The 23,087-nt window shown below is 33.9% G+C and overlaps 1 protein-coding gene across 1 annotated transcript in view; it reads left to right on the top strand.

Annotated features, from left to right (window-relative positions):
- Window positions 1-23,087, top strand: part of Atg14 (autophagy related protein 14) — a 125,820-nt gene that overhangs the window by 20,748 nt on the left and 81,985 nt on the right. The window contains exons 2-3 of the mRNA XM_090411173.1: window positions 1,778-1,840; window positions 20,703-20,745. Coding sequence (XP_090267299.1) covers window positions 1,778-1,840; window positions 20,703-20,745 — 106 coding nt within the window. The remainder of the gene's footprint in view (window positions 1-1,777; window positions 1,841-20,702; window positions 20,746-23,087) is intronic.

The raw sequence follows: 23,087 nt of genomic DNA, 5'->3' as shown, positions 1-23,087 counted from the left end.
CCCTCTTTAAGCAGTATTTCGGGACGGGATTGGTTTGGTTTATTTGGATTTACAGCTGGAGCATTTCGGGCTATTAGGCCAATTCTGGAGGGGGGAAATTAGTTTTGTGTGGTTTGATTGTGATTAATTGGAATTACAATTGATGTAATTAAAGCTATATTATGTCAGCTAATTGTGTCATTTTTGGCTTTTTGCAGGTGAAATAAGCCTGAATTGTGATCCTGAATTTTCAGGATCAAAAACTGTCACTGACCAACCTTAGTTGAAAAGCTCTTATAAAGCATTTTCTGTTTCTCACTTTCTAGGTGAGTTTTAAATCTAAGTTTTCCAACTGTGAAGGACAGATATTGTGTTGACATTGTGACCGTGAGGCAGAGGCATGTACAATGCTAATATGATCGTTGAGATCACATTACTATTTACACCATTTTTGAAATCTTAATTTCAGTAGAAATTTTTAGCAGGTGAGATGAATAAAATGTGGTATTTATAGGATCATCTCTTTATTCTTTATATTTGGTTGATTTATAGGATGGAAAATATCATGATAAGCAAAATGTTCATCATAATACAATATTTAAAGGCTGCACAAGGAATGTATTTGATTTGATTCTAGCACCAACTAGAGGAACTTTTTCTAAACCTATTCTTCAACTGGTTCCTGAGTTAGTCGATCTCTGGTAAGGGCAAGCAGGGTTTTTTTCTCCTGGAAACTTTGTTCTATGGTTGAGGAAATCGACTGTAGAACTCATACTAATTTAGAAATTAAAAATATTGCGTTAGGGACCACAAATGGTCCCTAACCTCTAAAACTGTCTCACCTACTCCCAATAAGTGAATAAAAGATGTTAGCTGATGATGATGATTCATATTTTTCTACTTGCTTAATACTATACTTTTGTAGATTCAGCAGTTGCTTTAGGTATCCTTTGATCAGTGGAATTGAAATATGATTACCCTCCATATAAATTTTTTATGTCATGCCTCAGAGTAAATGTGATCATTGCAGAAAGTTGTGAGAGTTGGGATTTTGCATATCACATGCTGTTATCAAGCTGTTTGTAGTAATGTTGCTTATGATAAAGAACTGCTTAAGTAAACTTGCATTTCATATAAAAATATAACAGGTTTCTTATTTTCATTAATGGTAACTATTGTATATTAATTTTTTCCCCTTTTAACATGGACTACTTATTTTGTTTTCCTGTTCTTTTGTTACCAGAAAAATTTGGTTGAATTGATATAAGACATGTGTCAAGTAATGAAGTTTAAATGCATTCTGAATTTTTTATGTTTCTGTAAACGATATGTCACTTGTTCACTGTTTATATTTGCAGTTTAAGTGCATTCTTATTGGTCTTCAATCAGGAAACTTATATCTATCTGGGATATTAATGCCATGAAATTACACAAATTCATATTTATACTAGGATGTATGCATAACTGCTACCAAATGTTTTTGAGGTTTGTTTGATGTTCATGAAGGAAAATTATTTGGTGGTAATAGTTTGTACTGTAAAGTAATTAAAACTGTTGTAAATTCTCTGAGAATTTTTTAAAAAAAATTCTGAACTTGGAATGATTTACTTGATTTAGGACAGTATATTTAAGTAATTTTGATATTTTTATATTTATAATATAAATTCAAGTGGCATCCACTCCTATTCAGTTTTTTCTTTTAAAAAAATGAACAGTAATTTTTTATAAAAATTTCTGTGTATTATAATTATTGAAATAAGGGTGATTTTTATAATTTGTTCTAATTTTATCTTAATAGATTTGCAGAAAAGAAGCTTAGGCTATATAAGTTGACAAAAGAAAAATCAAAGCTTTTAGAAAAGTAAGTAACCTAAATGATCTTTATATGTAAAGAATTCTTTCTCTCACCCATTCACACAAAACATTTTAGGTTGTCCATTTCTGTTTTAGCTTTGATTATTTTCTACCAGGAATTAGCATTCATATCATTTAGCTATATTGGATCTCATGTATGGAGAGCTGTGATAAGACATTTTTTCACCTCGAGCAGTGAATCAAGTAGCATCCACTCCTATTTAGATTTTTTTCTTAAAAAAATGTAACAGTAATTTTTATAACAATTATTGTTAAATTTCTAATGATACCTAATTATTGAAATGAGGAAAATTCATAAGCATGTTTATATACTTTTTCTTTTTCAATCTGGATCACTCCACTGCTAGATGTAGGTCTTCTGCAATTTTCTCCATTACAACATTCCTATCAATTTCATCTTGGCATCTCTTTCTTGGTTTTCCCCTTTGCCTACTGTCTCCATCCTGTTAATAATTTAGGGAATCTTGTGCTATATCTTGCAGCCCATTTTCATTTTGAATGCATAATGTAACTAATACTGTCCTGTACATCTGTTCTTGATCTTATCAAATGGGAGAGCATCTTTTCTTTAAGTGTTGCAGCTGAGCATATTCTTTTCCACTTTTTTTCTTGTTTTTTTTTTTTTCTTTCAATTTGTTCACAAACTTTCATATGGTTCATAAACTTTCAATTTGTGAACCATATCATGAGTTAAATTCCACATTTTACTGTCCCATATGTAATTACAAGTAAGATACACTGACTGAAAGCTTCCATCTTCAACACTACTGTATAAGATAGATAATAAAATATGCATTTAGTTGTATAAGCATAGAAATATGTTGTATATTGTATTTCATAAAATAAAAGTATAACAAGTATGTAGATCATAGTACTTATACCAAACATTTTATATAAAAAGGCATACAAAACATGCAATCTGTGCTTGTAATTTTTAACAAAAAAGTATGAATAATGAATCTAAAATCATACCCTTTGATTATATTTCATCATCATGCGTATCAAGGATTTAGGCCTAGCATCACCTGTTCCGGCCTTAGAAGTCATCGTTGAATCGTTTAAGAGGACGTCCTGGTTTTCTTTTTCCTAATGGCTTATACTTTAAGGCTTGTTTTGGTAATCTTTCTGTTTTCATTCTTTGAACGTGTTCCATCCATTTATATTTATATTTTTTAATTTTTTCTGTTACTGGTTCTTGGTTTAATTCTTTCATAATATCTTCGTTTCTTTTGTGATCAAATAGGGTATACTTTGCAGTTTTTCTCATAAACTTCATTTCTGCTGTTGTTAATCTTTGTTTGTCTTTTTGTTTTATTGTCCAGATTTCGCTTCCATACATTAAGACTGGTAGGGCTAATGTATTGTATACTTTTAGTCTGGTTTGTTTTGAACTAGGTTTGGTTTAAATATAGAGTTAATTACACCTGTTATTTTTAAATATTTTGCAATTTTTACATTTATATCTTTTTCATTTTCATATGTGATCATACATCCTAGGTAGTTAAATAAATTCACCTGTTCTAAGATCTTGTTATCTATTACTATCTTAGTTCTTGCTGGATCTTGTTCTTTAAAGGCTATAGTTTTTGATTTTTCTGTTGATATTATCATACCATAACCTTCGGCTATCTCATTTAGATTTAAAATAGCTTTCTGTAAGTTATCTTCAGAATTTGTAATTATTATTTGGTCGTCAGCAAAAAGGAGAGTGTTTAAGTTCACTGTAGGAGAAAGTTTAATTCCGTGATGTAAATTTTTATTCCATTTTATTATTATTTCATTTAAGTAGATATTAAAAAGAGTTGCTGAGAGGGGACATCCCTGTCGGACCGCTTGGTTTATCTCTCTCATATATGATAGCTCGTCATTTAATAATATTTGTATTTGATTATTTTCATATATACTTGTGACAGCTTTTAGGATATTATTTGGTATTTGTCTTTCTTTTAATATGTGAAATAATATGTTTCTTTTAACTTTGTCAAATGCTTTTTCAAAGTCAATAAATGCAGTATGTGTTTCTAAATTATATTCTCTTCTTTTCTCTATTATTAATTGTAGGCAAAAGGCTGGGTCTATACATGATCGTCCTTTTCTAAATCCATTCTGTACTTCTAAAATAAAGTTTTTGGAATATATCATTAGTTTGCTATTTAAGATTCTTAAATAGCTATATATTTTGTAACAGGAATATATTGCTATATATTTTGTAACAGGAATTTAGTATACTGATACCTCTATAGTTTTTAGGGTCATCTCTATTACCTTTTTTAAAGATAGGAATCACAATTGCTTTTTTCCATTCTATTGGGGGATGCCAGTTGAATAAATTTTATTTAAAAATAATAAGAGTCTTTCTTTGAATCTTGTTCCTGCATATTTATATAGTTCTAAATCTAGCTTATCTTCTCCAGGTGATTTTCCGTTTCTTGTTTCTTTCGGGCTGATTTCTAATTCTTCTTTAGTTTTTTCATTTTTGTTAATTGTTTGCCATAATAAATTTAGTTTAATCTTTTATCCAAGTGTGAGCAAACAAAGTTTGCACCTGAAAATATCTTCAGGACTGAATATGGTGTTGTACTACTTTACTGAGGTAAGGTAGTACAACACCGGGAAACTCATAGCAAAGGTGGACCAAGCTAATTTGTGTTGTACTACCTTACCTCAGTAAAGTAGTACAACACCATATTCAGTCCTGAAGATATTTTCAGGTGCAAACTTGTTTGCTCACACTTGGATAAAGGATTAAACTAAATTTATTATAATCTAACCAAGTGAAAAATAAACTTCTATTTTGTTTAAGTTAAGGGATATTAATATCCCTTAACTTAAACAAGTTATATGTCGCCGAATTGAAGCCTTTGGCTCTTCATATATCTAATAAACTTCTATTGTTTGCCAGTTGTTAATAAAATAAAATAAAATAATTTTTTAAAATATTTGTCTGTCCACAATTCTGTGTAGTAATTTAGAAATTCTTCTAATTTCAATTCGGTGTTTAATTTTGTTTTCTTTGGTATGTGCATTTAAGTGTTTCAAAATATTATATACATTGGGTCTTATTTTATATAAATCATGTTCTAAATTAGAAACAAATTTGTTCCATGATTCTCTGTCTTTTTCTGACTTCTCTTTTAGCTGTGGCTCTTATTCTTTTATATTCTATTTCATCTTCTAATCTTTTACTGCTTAACCATTTGTGATAGGCTTCTTTTTTCTTTTTGATTATTTCTTTGATTGTATCATCCCAAATCTTCAGTTATTTCCTTTTATTGAATTTTTTGGTCTTTCCTAAGCTTTCATTTGCTGCTGCATTTAGTATTGTTATTATATTAAGCCTTTCTATTTCTTCATTTTATTTTATTTTATCTAGATATTGGTTAATTCTTTGTTCATATAGCCATTGTACATTTGTGTCATTCAATAGTCTAGTTTATGAACAAATGTTTCAAATTTTCTTTCTGCTCTTGTTACTTGTAGGCATTTAGTTGGTAATCTTAATTTTATTTTAACAAGGAAGTAGTCACTGCTTATTTCATATCCTCTGTGAACTCTAACATCTAGTGAAAATTTTGATGTTTCATTTAATATAAAATAATCGAATATTGATTTCCATCCTCTTGCTGCCCAAGTATATTTATGTATGTCTTTGTTTATAGAAGGAATTCATTATTTTTAGGTTATTATAAACTACAAAGTCAATCAATTTTTTACCATTCCTGTTTAGAGTATGTTCTCCATGTATTCCTATATTATTATTAATTTTCGTGTTTCTAATTCTTGGATTTAAGTCTTCTGCTAAAATTACGTAATCATTTTTATTTATTTTATATATGTTTTGTAGCTGATTATAAAAATCATTATCATCCTGTTCTCTTCCTTCTTCTGGGGCATATAAACCAATTATTGATAAATAGCCTCTATCTATTTTTATTCTAGCTTCTATTATTCTTTCATTCCATAATTATAATGTTTTAATTGTTTTGAAAGAGAGTTATGAATCCAAATCATGACTCCTGCCTGTGCTCTTTGGTCTCTGTCGACTCCACTGTATATCACATCAAAAAAAACAGTTGTCATAGTTCCTTTTAATTTCTTTTTTTGTTTCAGTGATTTTGATTATATTTAAATCTCTTTTTGAGAGTCAGTTTATGCTAAAGATAGTTGAAGAGGTAGTAGCATAGCTATGTACACATACTTGCCACTGACTGCCAGTACTGATCCTCTTCAATTCCCTGCACGTAGTTCAGTGAGTTATTGGTCGGGAACTTTCATTAGATGCATTCAGGAAGTTCTGTTTATCCATACAAGCTTTCTCAGATTATGGCAATCTCGTTCTTGACAGACTTCTTAGGACCAGAGTTTACATCTTTTACAGAAGCAGTGTGGATTATTTTTCCACTGATTAAACACCTGGGATATCTAATCTTTTGAGAAACCAGTCAGCCAGACACCCAAAATAAGCCCTTTTTCAAACTTTGAAAGATTTTTTGTTTTTCCCATTGTGATTAACACTATTGATGATTATGGACCAGTAGCATTCTTAAATAATTGCCTAGAACAAACCTTCTTAAACTGTGGTTTGCGACCCCAAATGGGGTTGCGTAACTGGATGTGGGGATCGTGAAAAATTTGGCAACAGTAAAAGGTTTCTGAATGTGCAGCAACCAAAAATTAATTCAAAATCAAATGCACAATGAATCTGAGGTGTTTCTGGCAGTGCTTGCCTGTGTTGTATTGCACTACTTCACTGCAGCCTTGGTTCTGAACACACAACATGCGTACTTTGCACTGTGCATGCTGTCACTCAATGCCAACGAACACCCAGAAACACCTCGGCTCAGATTCGAGACTATTGTATTGTAATTTTCTATGTAAATGGTAAAATTATATGTATACCAAAGAATTGTTTTAAAATAAATTTCTTTATGATTTATTATCAGTAAATATTTCATTTGTAAAAATATCATCATCAAATTCCTGCCATGTACTACATGAAAAAAATTACATCATTACTAACTTCCTACCTACAATTTTCCTCCAAATCAGTCTGTTACTTGTCAAGACTCCAACATTATCAGGTCTTATATATCTGTCGTCTAAGGCACTTTGTACCGTATCAATCCACCTATATTTTGGTCTTCCTCTGGGTCGTTGTACTGCCAACCTGGCAGAGAACACTTGTTTTGCTAATCTTTCTTCGCCCATTCGGTTTAGTGACCATACCACCTGAGATTAGCTCTGCTAATGCATTCCTGGATGCTGACAATGTCAAGTTCTTTCCTAATATCCTTGTTTATAATATGATATTGCCATTGATGCCATCTGTTCATGCCGCTAATCTTTCTCTGGACTCTCATATCTGCGGTCTCTAATCTTTGGTCAAGTGTTTTATTTCTGTCCCAGCTCTCAGATCCATAAGTTAAAACTGGTTTGAACACTGTCTTGTATACAGCTAATTTAGTGTTCTGACTAATTTCTCTCTTATTCCATATGAATTTATTCAATTGACTTCCCACCCTACCAGCTTTGCTGATTCTGTTGTCTATTTCTATATTTAATTTACCATCTTCAGTAAAAATCGTGCCTAAGTAGCTGAAATGTTTTACTTGTTCCACAGGTTCTCCATTCACAACACAGTTGACATTTTCAATGATTCTGCTTATTTTCATTGTCTTTGTCTTTTTATTGCTGACCTTCATACCATATCTATTACAACAGTTATTCAATTTAGTCAGAGAATCGTGCAGACTTGTAGCGGATTTATTTAGAAGTATAACATCATCTGCAAAGAGCTGACATTAACATCTCCAATTTTGATATCATGTTTAATACCACTTTCCTAATGTGATCCATATAGATAATGAATAAAATAGCAGATAATGTACACCCTTGTCTCACACCAGATTTAACATTAAACCATCTTCCTGTACTTCTTGTAAAAATATAGGTATATTTTATATACCTATATACCTGGGGTTGTGTAAAAATTTCTCTGATGGAATGGGGTTGCGAGTGGAAGAAGTTTAAGAAGCTCTGGCCTAGAACACATGGTGATGCACGTGACCTAGTATTTTGCACATATGCTGTGTAAGTGACATTTATGTACATTGCCAGAATAGTTTCTGATTTTATGGCTCCAGCCAGTCAGACACCCACAATAAGTCCTTTATTAAACTTTGCAAGATCCTTTGTTTTTTCCATTGTGATTAACACTGTTGATGATTATGGACCAGTAACATTCTTAAATAGTTGCCTAGAACACATGGTGATGCACATATGCTGTAAGTGATATTTATGTAAATTGCCAGAAAAGGTTCTGATTTAGTGGCCAATATGTGTATTTAGCTGCTTAATTTATTGTTTTTCTTTTCTTTTTTTTTTTTTTTTTTTTTAAGACTTAAACAGTCATATGGACTCCCAGAAAACTGGTCTCTAAAATAACTCTTAATTCGTAAATAAAAAAAAGTAGCGATTCACACGAGCTATGCCATCATAGTTTTCTTACCATTACCACTGTATTCCTTGATTTAATTTTGTAAATGCAGTTTTAGCACTTGAATAATCTAGGAATTTGCTAGATTATTCAAGTGCTAAAACTGTAAACAGCTTGATTAGTTTTGAAAGTAGTTATTTCTGTATTCATTAATAGCTGCTTTGGAAAAAACTTGTCATTAAAATTGGCATAGATATAATTCAAGACTGCTTTGGAAACATTCTGGCTTCTACAAGTGGTGACAGATTTTCTGATTCAATTTTTAGCTTAATTTCATTTCCTTAGCTGGCTGAGTGGACAGTATATCTGCTTTCTAACTTACAGGGTTTGAATCTCATTGTGATCTGGATGTTTGGACATATATTTAGGTGGTAGGTGATTTTCATTGCCTGATTTGAGACTGTCATTCTACTTATTGGGTGGCAAAAAGTTACATGTTTTGCCTCCAGAACCGGGATTCTGAATAATCTAACCCTTAGCTCACTTACAGTACTAATGTGCTATAGGTTTATGACCCTTTGTGAACTGATTGACACATATTTAATTTTTTATCAGCTTTCTTTATACTGATTATTACAATACAGAATGGTCATAAAGTTCTGTACTAGTTTTAAATTTTAATAACTGACAATATACGAATAATGGAACTATTTAGTAAAAACTATGTAAGTTCAAATCTTAAAACTTTTTATATAAGAATTTCATCCATATAAATCTGATTTTTCTTTTTTGCATTTATATTTTTTTATTTTATCATGTTCTCACATTATAGGCACTTTCTTCTTTATAGAATCAACAGCTTATGAAGAAAGGTATCTTGCCATGCTGCCGAATTTCTCCATTGGTGATAAAATCTTTCAAACACCATCTTTTAGCAAGATGGAGCACTCTGTCATTAGCATCGAATATGTGACAGTTTTTAACATCTTCTCAAACAAATGGGTTGGTAGAGGTGAACAGTTGCTTGGCCACCGTATCGTTTGCTTGATCTAACCCCCATAAGATTTTTTTTTGTGTGTGTGTGTTGGGAGGGCATATCAAAATATTTATTTACTCATCAGAATCTCATTTTTTGAATGAAATCAGGGTCAGAATAACAAATACAATTCAAGCAATATCAGTGCATCAGTTGTGTAATCTATTCACAGAGTTCAAGAATCGGCTCCACTCTGGCTGATCGTGCCAGGTCTGTATTGTCAGATGAGGAGGAGCTAAAAAATGAACTGCAACATCTCTAAAGAACCTTCATAAATAATGGCTACTCTTCAAAAACTATCAATAAACAACTATACCGCCATCCTCAAAACAACAGAGATACAGGACAGCCCCAAGGGTTATATCTCTTTACTGTATATCAGCTCGCTTTCCTGGAAACTAAGAAGAATTTTGAAAAAATTTAATATAAAAATGTGCTTTTCCACTTTCCCTAAGTTCAGATCAATTCTAAGCCAACCAAAACAGGCTCACAACCATCTTCAGTTTCCAGGTGCATATAAAATCATATGTGACTGTGGGAAGCCATATTATGGCCAAACTGAGAAGTCCATCCTCCTGCACATCTCGAAGAACATCAGAGAGATATCGCTTATAGTAGAACCAGAGCAAGTGCCCTCTCAAGCCATGTCCTGTTCTTAGTGAACACAAATAATGAAGGCTGCCAACACGAAATAGACTGGAATACAACATCAAACATTCATATATGCCACGATGAAGTAGAACACTGCATAGTTGAATCCGAAGAAATTATCCTAGACTCTTCTCACATAGTAACCTTAGTTATAGTTTACCAGACTCACATAGCTGTGCTATCAGATACTGTTGCACTTGTGAAGTCACATGCTCACATATGCCAAACAATAGAACTTTAGCCTGGGACTGTAGCTTTCAGTTCAAACTTAATTCCAGCTCATAGTCTGTTATTGTAGTGGTACGGTGTTTCTTTACGGTACTTTTTTATGTTTGCTTTTAATGTTCTCATGCCTGAAGAAGTTGGCATTCCGACGAAACATGTTGTGTGTTAAATTAAATTAATTTGTTTTTCTAATTCTTGGAATTCAGTAATAATATGAACACACACACACATATATATTACATTAAACAGTTAAAACAATAGTAAGGTATTAGTTGAATATTCTTTTATGCTAAAATGACTTGTAGCTAAGGAGTAGATAGAATATTCAATATTAAATATGAGGATAATTTTCTTAAATGACAGACAGTATCAAGTCGAATGATATGGGTAAATATCAGAATGGGAAATTGGACAATCGTGCATATGGTCTCACAGAAGGTTCTACCAAGGAAGAAGAGGTTTGGTGAAAATGTTGATTTACCAAACATTTAGGTAAATTTCATGCATTTCTTTGTCTATTAGCAATCTGGCTTACTGTGCAAGTTGGTACAGAATTTCACATGTGCACTGCTAAAACTGTAATTTTATTTGCATTATTTTATGTGAATTAAATCTTGGTGTATAAAGTTTCGCATATTTAAAAAGTATAAAAAAATTGGCTAGTAGTTGAGAGCCTTGGCAAACAGCAGAGGTGAATTAAACAGCTGTTGGACCTGCTAGACTATTCAGAATAGTCTAGCTGCCATGGGTCCCAAGCTATGTGGAAAAATGAAATGAGATCTATAAGAACAATATAAATATTACACATTTTGATGATGAATTGGAACAGTTTCTACTATTTTTAAAAGAAGATAAAGACAAATTCAATACTGCCACACAAGTATCCCAGGCTGCAAGAGAAATATCATCAACTTTTCCAAATGTAGAAAATTTTTTTAGGGGGACCATAAATTTTACCACCAAGGGCTCCCCATCTGGCTTAATCTGTCCCTGGCAAACAGAACAAAAAAGAACACATGTAAGTCCATAAATTTGAAGTTAAAAAGTGGAATTTACAAGAAGAATTCAGGCTGGATTTTATTATTAAGATAGTATTTTCCTATATAATTTCTTTACTAAAATAGATAGGAAGGCAAAATCAATTAGGAGGATAATTTTTTTAAAGCCACGAACATGCTTCATTGATTCCCATTTTGTGTGTGTGTGTGTGTGTGTGTGTGTGTGTGTTTATGCTGGTACCTCCAGTAATCCTGATATAAACTGAGGTTTCTCTTGTATTAAGATGTCTTGAAGAACATGTTACCCGCAGAAACTACAAAAATTACCTGGGAACAAAATATAGAAATCATTAATAGTTTAAGTCAGCTTAAGAAATATAATAATAGTACAACTTGGAAAAACAGAATACCACATAGAGAACCAAAATTGACAAATTTTGTTATGTGATATGATACTACTTGTCTCAGGACAAGGCTGACTCATTACTAATATTATGTTTTACTATAATTGATGTGTATAAGCACAAATTCAAATGGAGAGAAGACACAAGATATAATAAAAGCATCGTTGTTATGCTACTATTGGTGGTGATGTCTTCACACTGGTTCAGGATACAATAGTATGTAGAGGATTTGAAATTGGAAGTGGTCATCATTTAGTTTTAAGTAGGATAGAAATGAATATCATATTTGAATCATATGATAGTCATTTGACTGTAAAACCGAGTAGCTTTTACAAGTTAACAGTAGACTCAACTATTCAAACATTATTCAACTTTTTTTTTTTTTTTAAATAACGAAACCTGTGGTGCGATTATAATTAAAAGAAACGCACGTATTAACCACAGTGAAAATTATTTAATTGTAAATATTTCATCCTAAGTATCTTAGGACATCATCAGTACAGTAGTTTAAAACAATAATAGGAATAACATACAGTTAGGGCTCATGATTACAATAGAATATATTACGTTTAATGAGATTCTATTGTAATCATATGCCCTAACTGTATGTTATTCCTATTATTGTTTTAAACTACTGTACTGATGATGTCCTAAGATACTTAGGATGAAATATTTACAATTAAATAATTTTCACTGTGGTTAATACGTGTATTTCTTTTAATTATTCGAGTAAAAATGAAAGTTCAAAAACAAGAACCAAACCCTCGAGGCTTGTTGGAAAACTCTGAAGATATGAAGTTGTCTGCAGAGATAGAAAAATAAGAACACCCTGGTGGACATAAGAATTCATAGAAACAGTCTTGGAAAAGAAGAAAGTATATCAAGCAATTTCTAGCAAATAATGTAAGAGTGCTATGTGAAAAAGTAGCTAAACAAAACTCATCGGAGGACTTCAGTAAGAATATAGAAGATAAATAGCAGGAAGATAGCAAAATGTTTTGAAGGCTATTGAAAATATATAGATGTCACCTAGATATTATATCGTCATCATTAAATTCCTGCCATATACCCTCAAGGGGTGTATGGGATATGATAGTACTACATGAAAAAAATTACATCATTACTAACTTCCTATCTACAATTTTCCTCCAAATCAGTCTGTTACTTGTCAAGACTCCAACATTATCAGATCTTATATTTCTATCGTCTAAGGCACTTTGTACCGTATCAATCCACCTATATCTAGGTCTTCCTCTGGGTCGTTTTGCTACCAACCTGGCAGAGAACACTTGTTTTGCTAATTTTTCTTTACCCATTCTGTTTAAGTGACCATACCTCCTGAGATTAGCTCTGCTAACATATTCCTGGATTCTGACAATGTCAAGTTCTTTCCTAATATCCTCGTTTTTAATATGATATTGCCATTGATGCCACCTGTTCATCAATGGCAATTGATGAACAGATGGCATCAATGGTCAATCTTTCTCAGGACTCTCATATCTGCGGTCTTTGGTCAAGTGTTTTGCTTCTGACCCAGCTCTCAGATCCATAAGTTAAAACTGGTTTGAACACTGTCTTGTATACAGCTAATTTAGTGTTCCGACTAATTTCTCTCTTATTCCATATGAATTTATTCAATTGACTTCCCACCCTACCAGCTTTGCTGATTCGGTTGTCTATTTCTATATCGAATTTACCATCTTCACTAAAAATCGTGCTTAAGTAGCTGAAATGTTTTACTTGTTCCACAGGTTCTCAATTCACAACACAGTTGACATTTTCATTGATTCTGCCTATTTTCATTGTCTTTGTCTTTTTGTTGCTGACCTTCATACCATATCTATTACAAAAGTTATTCAATTTAGTCAGAGACTCTTGCAGACTTGTAGTGGATTTATTTAGAAGTATAACATCATCTGCATAAAGCAAAGAGCTGACATTAACATCTCCAATTTTGATATCATGTTTAATACCACCTTCTTCATAATGTGATCCATAGATAATGAATAACAGAGGGGATAATGTACATCCTTGTCTCACACCAGATTTAACATCCATCTTCCTGTACTTCCTTCAATTCTAACTGCTGACTTACAACTGAAATAAAGACTAAGTGTTGCTTGATATAATGCCCCATTGACACCATATAACTGTAGCGTATTGAATAGCTTCTCTCTTGGCACCTTGTCATATGCCTTTTCCAAATTGACAAAACTTGCATACAGATCTTATTCCCATGCTTTCTCGACTATTGGTCGTAAAGTGAAGATCTGATCCTGACAGTCCCTATTTGGCCTGAATCCAGCTTGTTCTTCACCCAGCTTTTTTTCCACAATTCTTCTCAACTGTTTCTCAAGTATACTTGCATAGATCTTGCCAGGAACACTCAGTAGGGAAATACCTCTGTATTTCTCACATTCAGTTTTATTTCCCTTTTGATATATGGGTACTATGAGAATTCCAGTGGAATTCTCATAGAACTCCACAGAATTCCAGTGGAGGCATGGAAGGCACTGGGGGAAGAGGGAATTGACCTGCTGTGGGACCTGTTCATGAAAGTTTGCCAACAGGAAAATATACCCGAGGAATGGAGGGAGAGTACTCTTGTTCCCATCTACAAGGGTAAAGGGGATGCACAAGACTGTAAAAATTACAGAGGAATAAAGTTGATGTCCCACACAATGAAGATCCTAGAAAGGGTTCTTGATGGTAGATTGAGGGAGGAGGTGGAGATTGCAAAGGAACAATTTGGCTTCATGCCTGGTAGATCAACAACAGATGCTATCTTTGGGTTACGACAGATGATGGAAAAATATCGAGAGAAACAAAGGGAGCTACATCTGGTATTTATTGATCTGGAGAAAGCATACGATAGAGTGCCAAGGCAAGAAGTCTGGAGGTGTCTGAGGGAGAAGAAGGTGCCGGAGAAATATGTCAGGTTGGTGCAGGAAATGTACAGAAATGTGAAGACAAGTGTTCGGACCTGTTTGGGACAGACAGAAAGTTTTCAAGTAACAGTTGGCTTGCATCAAGGGTCAGCATTAAGTCCGTTTCTGTTTAATATTGTGATGGAGGTGGTAACAGAGGAGGTGAGAGAAGATGCACCTTGGACAATGTTGTATGCAGATGACATCTTGCTGTGTGTAGATTCAAGAGAAGAAGCGGAAACTAAACTGGAAAGATGGAGAAAAGTACTGGAAGAGAGGTATGAGACTGAGCAGAAGTAAGACAGAGTATATGTGTTGCGCAGTGGGCGGTGGCCAGGAGTCAGACCTGGGGCTGGAAGGAAATGTCATCAGGAAGGTGAGAGACTTTAGATACTTAGGTTCGACAGTGGAAGAAGATGGAGGAGGTGAGAAGGAAGTGGGATGCAGGATACAAGCAGGTTGGAGGAACTGGAGGGAGATGGCTGGAGTGTTATGTGATAAGAGGGTGCCGATCAATCTGAAAGGCAAAATTTATAGGACAGTAGTGAGGCCAGCTATGACATATGCTATAGAAACTGTGGCCCTGAGGAAAAATAACATTAGCAGGATGGAAGTAGCAGAGATGAGAATGCTTAGGTGGATGTGCAGTGTGACCAGAAAGGATCATCTGAGAAATGACAATGTCAGGGGAACAGTGAAAGTTACGAACTTAGGAGCGAAAATACAGGAGGCAAGGTTGAGATGGTTTGGTCATGTGATGAGGAGGGAGGACGAATATGTGGGAAGAAGGGTCATGCAGATGGATGTGCAAGTAAGGCGGAAGCGTGGGCGGCCAAAGAAGAGATGGAGGGAGCTGGTAGAAGAGGACTTGAAGATGAAGAACTTGGATGTGGTGACAGCCCAAGACAGGAAGGTGTGGAGGAGACTCATAAGAAACAGTGACCCCACTTAAGTGGGAGAAGCTGCAGAAGAAGAAGAAGAATGAGAGCTCTACTCCAATCATCGAGAATTCGTCCCTCTGTCCAGGCTTTCTGAACTATGCAGTGCAGCGACTGTAAAACTTTTGTACCACCATATTTCAGCACTTCTGGTCGAATATCATCTACTCCTGCTGCTACCTTTCCACATTTCAAGCCTTTGATGGCTTTTTCTACTTCAAGTATGGATATGTATTCCTGACTGCATGCCTGGTCAGTGTTATTTTACCACAGTGCTGTCATCACTGCTTGTTTCATTTAGCAGTTTTTCAAAGTAATTACTCCATACTTCAAGGATATCTTTTTCTCCCATTTTCATGTCACCTTTCTCATCTCTAACTCCTTTTACAGCACTCTTTCCTCCATTCCTAAGCTTCTTCAACAACCTCCAGAATATTTTGCCACCTTCTTGATATTTATTTTCTATATTCTTGCCAAAGTCCTCCCATGACTTTTGTTTAGCTATTTTTACATAGTGTTTAGCATTCTTGCTTTTGTGTCTGTATTCTCTAAGAGCACAAGCTGACTTATTTGCCAGGAACTTTTGATATGCTTCTTTTCCTTCACTGCCTCTTTAACTTCCTGTGCCCATGGAGTTATAATTTTTCTATCCTTGCAGACAACTTCGCCACATACTTCTCTAGCTGAATCAATCAGGGCTTTCTTCAAGGCTTGCCACTGAATCTCCAAGGTTTGATTCCTGTTCTCAAATGCTTTCATTTTTTTCTTCAATAATCTTTGTGCATTTTAGTCTACAGTTCACATCTGAGAGCTTCTCAACTTTTTTTCGCTTTAAAACTTTCTTACATGCTATTCTTTTCAATATGAAATTCAATTTTATCCTGCTCAAGACTAAATAGTGATCACTCCCAATTTCAAATCCTCTATACACTCTGGTGTCCTGCACCAAGGAGAAAACATCACTATCAACAATAACGTAGTCAATGAGACTTTTCTTATTCGTTGCCTCTTCTCTCCCTGTGAATTTGTGCACATTTTTATGTTGGAACATGTAGTTAGTAATAACCAGTCCATGTACTGAGCAGAAATCCAACAGATATTTGCCATTATTATTAGCTTTGCTCTTTTCTTCAAATTTTCCTAAAATATTTTTGTTTGTCTGACAATCATTTCCTACTCTGCTATTTAGATCCCCAACAAGGACCAACTTTTTCTTTTTCATTGTATCAGTTGCTTTTTCTAAAGCATCAAAAAATTCTTCTACCTTAATAGATTCTTCTACCGCTTCTACCTTAGTAGAACCTTCTGTGGGACCATAGGCACAAATAAGTCTCATTGTCCAATTCCCCATTCTGATATTTGCCTACATTACTCTACTTGAGACTGACTGCCATTCAAGAAGATTAGCATCGTATTTTGTGTTGAATACTATGGCTACTCCTTCTTTTCCTTGATTGTCATTGCCTGAATATAACAATTTTATATTTATTGCTCAGAAAGATCTCACCAGTTTTTGTCTTTTTTGTTTCAGTCACCCCTGTTATGTCGATCTGGTACTTATCTAATATCTCAGCTAACTCCATTTCTTTGCCATTCAGGCCTCTTACGTTGATAGTACCAATCTTTAACTCTGGTGATGTTGAGTTGGGGTGTGTTTTCAGATTTGTTCCAGTAGTTGACTTATTGTTGTTTGCACTGGTTCCCTGTTTAAAACAACTACGGACTTGTTTAACTGGGCGATGCCCCAGCTAGCATGAATTGTCACGTTGTACCATCATTTTTTATTTTAGTTTAACCAATAAGAATACAATTTGGTGAACTAAATCCCAAATTGCCAGCACATCCTCCTTCGTTCTGTATCCAAGTAGATACCCAACAGGGTGCACCACGAGAAGGTGAGGATTGGACATTAGGTCAGAAGCCCTGGTCGGTTCTCCGCATTCCTTTAAAGGATATGTGGAGGTCTCCTCTCAGTTATACAGCTTTGACCCTTAAGCACCCCTAGATATTATATAGAAAACTGAAAATATAGACAATAGAAAACTGTTTAGTAAAACTCTTTTCAGTTTATCAGGCCAGTAAGAACATCAGTTCTTACCTAAGTGTGTTTAAAAATTAAGTCAATAATTTGTGTGTGCAGTCAGTGACACACCTGGGTGGGGATCATGGGGACATGCCCCCCCCCCCCATTTAAAGCCGGCCTGGTTGGCATATCCACTCTCCAGCCAAAAGACTGTGGATTCGAATCCTGCCATGGGCATTGATGTTTGTAATTGTCTGTAGAAATACACTAGTGCTGGTGGTGGGCAGTAGATGGCATTGGTGTAGTTGTGGTTCGTTGGTGGATTGAGTGGCAGAGACAGATGTAGAGTAGGTGCCCTCCCTCTATGAGTCTTTGGACTTCCTGGAGATGTAGTGTAATAATAATAGTAATAATATTTCATATAATCTATACCAAAGATGAAAAGTGAAGATAAAGATATTCTAGATGTCTGGAGTAATTACTTTAAAAGATTTAAATGAAATAAACAGTGAGAACAGTATTAAAAATATTCAAGAATTGCAAACAGGAGTACATATCAATACTTGAGGTAGAAAAAACTATCAAAATCCTGAATTGTGGAAATGTAGATGATATTTGAATAGAAATGCTAAAATATGGAAGTATAAAAGTTTTGCAGTGGCTACACTTTATAATTTAGAATAGTCTAGTCAGAAGGTCAAATTCTAGATGATTAGAATAGCTTTCATAGTTCCATCTTTAAAAAGGGGAATTACAGAGGAATTTCTCTGAGTATTCTTGGTAAGATTTATGCAAGCATACATAAGAAGAGGGAGGGATGTGTAAGAAAAAGCTGGGTTCAGGCTAAATAGCTTGTCAAAACCAGATTTTAACATTACAAGAAATAGTTGAGAAATCTTTACTTAAGTTGATCTGGAAAAAGTCATAAAGCAAGGTGCAAAGAGAAAAGTTTTCCAAAATGATAAATTTATACCAGCTAAATGGAACATTATACAGAGCAATATGGTCAATATTTGAATTGCAAGTCAGCAGTTAGAATTGAAGGAAATACAGAAAGATGGTTTGATTTAAATGTAAGATGAGAGTGTAAACTATTTCCACTTTTATTGCATTATGTAAGAAAGTAGCATTAATTCTGATATTACCCTCAAATACATCTAACTTAGCTCTTTGCTTAAATGTAGATGTACTCAGCAAATCCAGTGCAGTTTCCAGAATTCTCTAACTAAAATTAAATACATATATAGCCAATTTGGCATGAATATTAGTATAAGATCAAAACTATTAAGTTAGGTAGGAGCATAGAAAACTTCATCTACATCTTGAATGGAGAACCTATAGAACAAGTAAAACATTTTAGCTATTTAGATAGTTTTTAGTGAAGATGGCAAATTAAATATAGAATAGCCAATAGAATAAGCAAAGCTGGTATGGTGTGTGTGTTGAGGGGGCATTTGAATAAATTTATATGGAATGAGAGAGAAATTAGACAACACACAAAACTAGCAGTATACAAGACAGTGTTCAAACCACTTTTGAAGTTATAGATCTGCGAGTTGGGTTAGAAATAAAATTAGGGAAATTAATCTTTTTAGTATTCAGGAGTATTTTAGCAGAGCTAATCTCAAGAATTATATTCTTGTTTAATCCTTTATCCAAGTGTACGCAGTGAAAATTGGCTCATGAATTATCTTCATGACTAGGCTACTTGTATGTTGAAGCAAATGACTGCATTAATTGCTGTATTATCTCATAATTCAAAGCATACATCCTTAATAGCCTATTCCTAAAGATATTTTGCATGCAAGCTTTGTTTGTTTGTTTGTTTGGATAAAAATTAAATAAGAATATAATTTCTTGGCATCTTTAATTTAATTTATAACCAAGTGAGAAAAAAAAATGTTTAACTAGCTCTAATCCAGAGTATTTTAGTAATAAGGGGTTACACCTTTTCACTATTTGTTTATGGAAAATATATGACTTCTGCATTATTTCAACCTTACTATCTCTTCTGGGTCTGGTTCCCACTGATGGTGCTTCACCAGGGAAGTAGAGAGGTTCTGCTCAGTGGCTGGTCATAGAGTGGAGCAAATGATGAGTTTAGTAGTGATCCTTTAGGGTAAATAAGAATATAATTTCTTGGCATCTTTAATTTAATTTATAACCAAGTGAAAAAAAACTTTTAACAACTATCTCTAATCCAGAGTATTTTAGTAATAAGGGGTTACACCTTTTCACTATTTGTTTATGGGAAATATGACTCATTGAGATTTAGAGTGATCTTGTAGATCATTCAGAGTTTTTGAAGAAGTATCCCTGCATTTTAGCATACCTCAATAAAGGTCAAAAGTAGTTCTGGGTAGTGGTCCTTCCCAAAATGCGTAGAAATAGGATTATACACATTCAAAGTAATTTGTGCTTCTCATTATGGGATGCTAAGGCACTTAATGCAAAGTTATTTGCTTCTATGTACAAGCAGTCTAGTTATGAAGATACTTCATGAGCAAACTTTGTTTGCTTACGCTTGGATAAAGGATTAAACAAGAATATAATTTCTTGGCATTTTTAACCGAGCAAAAAAACTTAACAAAAGTAATACATATTTCCAAGTTTGTCAATGGATATGAAATTATGTAGATCTATTTTAAATTGCTATGTTGAAATTGGATGGCTACTTCTAGTATGCCTGAGCACTTTCAGGAGATAAAATGACAAAATCACTTATAATTGACAAAACAGGCATCAGTAATGACTGGAATGCCCCAGTAGACATAAAGCACAATAGAATTAGCATTATTTTACATTAAACAAAACAGATGATTTAACTGGAATTCCCTTTCATGTTTCTTTACTCATCATCTAAAAGTATTCTCCTAATTGGCAAACAGAAGTGCACGTTAACTGATGAGTCACTCTCATCACCAGTCCCACCTATTACATTTCCTTCTATACACCAGTTTTGTGTCAGTCCCTTGCGTATATTTCTAGACTGGATTTGCATGTCTTGTTTGAGGTAAACCCAAGTTTCGGGAGCAAAAGCCTTTTGCATCTAAGACTTATTAGATCGTCCATAATTTAAAATATATGCCATTCTATATGATTAGTTTTATGGACCCTTTTCAATGAGGATGCACTCTTAAAACAACTATATATTATGTTTTACTGTTTGCATTACACATTTGTTATATTCTGTATATGTTTTATTTTCAGTTTTAAAGATGCATTTGCCAAAAAACTGAAGGCAGAGAGTTTGGTAAGCGGAATATTACTTTTGTTATATTAGATATCTGTACAAATTTATCCAGAAGTGTATATCTGAAGAGCTCTGAACAGTGAAAAGTTCATTTTATTGGCAAAAATATTGCCGTAATCCACTCCCCCTCCTCCCCATCATGATCTCCTTTATGGATGGGAAAGAAATCCATCCTGTAGCAAATGGATGTCACAGCCTAAGCCATAAATCATATAAAATGAAGTGGCTGTTACGTAAACTACCTAATGATTTCTTCAGGGACAGGCAAACTGTTATATTCAGAAACACTTGGCTTCATGTAAAATAAAGGAATGCACAGCTTGATACTTGTAGATTTAAAATTTCCCAATATAAGACAACCATAAATGTTGAGTGAAGAATAATTATCCTAGGACAGTTAATTTTAATTCCAAATAATTCTCTAAGGAGTCATAAATAAATGTTGCTACCCATCTAGATTAAGATGTCAAATAAAGTGGTATACATGCATTTCAGCTTAGGTGCTGTTGAAGCGCATGTTAAGATATTTAATGGAGCATACATAGTACAGTTAAAAAAAATTAAACACAGGTTTAATGGTTCTGATATTTGGTCCCTTTCATAGACATCTGTGGTACACAATATAAGAATTGTAGTAATATACACAATGCAAAAAATAAGTGGAAGATATTTGACTGAGAGTAAAGTCTTAAGAAGTGTACCCTCTCTGAGTGCTGGTAGGTAGACAGCCATTACTGTGAGAGTTCTAAGAATTTCTGTATGATAATTTTACACAACCATATTTATTAAGATTTGGCTGATTTTTAAATCTGTTGCTGATTCCAAAAAAAGTTGATCAAGTTTGTATTTGCTGCAGTGAATCATAGTTTTTTTTAAATTTGATTCTGTGCAAAGTGTCCAAAGTATGGTCAGCTAAATCTGACTGGCCATAATTGTGGTTGTAGATATATTTCTTTTGTTCAAGATGGATGTTGTTAAAGCTTCCACTTTTACCATAATAGGACAGGTTTCAAGAACAGGTAACCTTGTATATACCTGGAACTGAGAGGGGGAGGGATTATTCTTTAGAAGAGAGGATAAGGATAGCATTGATCATATAAATTTCTTTAAGTTATAGCTATTTTTACTGGGGTGATCTGGATGTAGATAATAGTAACAGCTTTAATGTAATCTATATTTTAAGAGGGATGTGAAATTTAGGGAGGATAAAGTATTCTGTAATTTTGTTTATTTATTTTTTTTCATTGTAACAGTTATGGAAATGGGATGAACAAGAGAAGAGTTCAGCTGTGAGAGTGGTCTGGTTGGAACAGAGATTGGCGGCTCTCTTATCTAGTTTTTATGTCATATTGTTGGAGGGTGGGGAATGATGGAGAAAGTTTGTGACTGTATCTACTTGTATGGATAGATTTTGTGTAAACTGAGAAAGAAAGAAAAAATAACATTATGATGATGCGTGATTAAAATGTCATAAAAGATAGACTATTGTTATTTTCTTTTTCTATAGCAGTTAACTGCATTCTGAGGTGTCTGCTATTGAGGTTTAGAAGGAATATGTATGATCTATGTAGCTAAATTATCCATCAATGTGAAATGTAAATTATCAATGCACCTTAACCAGGTTGGTTTGAGAACTGTAGTCAAGAGCATGTTTTTTGAAAAGTTCCATATAGAAATAGGCTAGGATTTTTCTGTATAGAAAAAGGCTAAGCATTTAGCCTTTTTCTTGAGCTGAGATGATTGTTGGTCAAGTATTTCTAAGTAGCATATTTAAGAAATGGCAACTAGCAGCAGTAAAAGTAGTAAGCTTTTTTTTAAAAAAACTATCTCTCCCTTCCATCTGCTTCAGACAGGTTGGCTGAAGATTATTTCACCGTGACTCCTTCTAATGAGGAGTCACGGCGAAATAATGCAGGCAGCACGTCGCCTCTCTGCTGCATCCCTATTGGAGGTATTCATGACTGTAGTCTATGTGTGTACTATTATATAACTTTCATGGTTTGCCTGCTTGCGGGATGAAAAAACCCCAGCTAAACTGGGGGGAAACCCTACTGTCCATGCCCAAGACCGACTAACTTGGCTATGGCTAGGAAGATCCTTGAGCTCCTCACATCTCCGATGGGAATCAAACCTAGGACACTCCTTCCCCAGGCATATGGTTGTGAAGCGCATAGCCACTAGGCTAACTGCGTGGACTTTTAAAAAGCTAACACTACTGAACTTGCTTTTTGTGGCATAACAATTTTTATAGGGTTGAAATATTACAAATACATGAAATGTATTTATAAAACTCAGTTTCAGCAAATAGCAGAACAACTGTTTCTAGACTGTAGAGAAATAGT

The sequence above is a fragment of the Typopeltis vanoorti genome, chromosome 21 (genome assembly GCF_054136105.1).
Source record: "Typopeltis vanoorti isolate ZY-2024b chromosome 21, IOZ_Tvanoo_1.0, whole genome shotgun sequence".
Classification (NCBI taxonomy): Eukaryota; Metazoa; Arthropoda; class Arachnida; order Uropygi; family Thelyphonidae; genus Typopeltis; species Typopeltis vanoorti.
The sequence above is the reverse complement of the archived record's forward strand: the minus strand, read 5'-3'. Positions and strand labels throughout refer to the sequence as shown.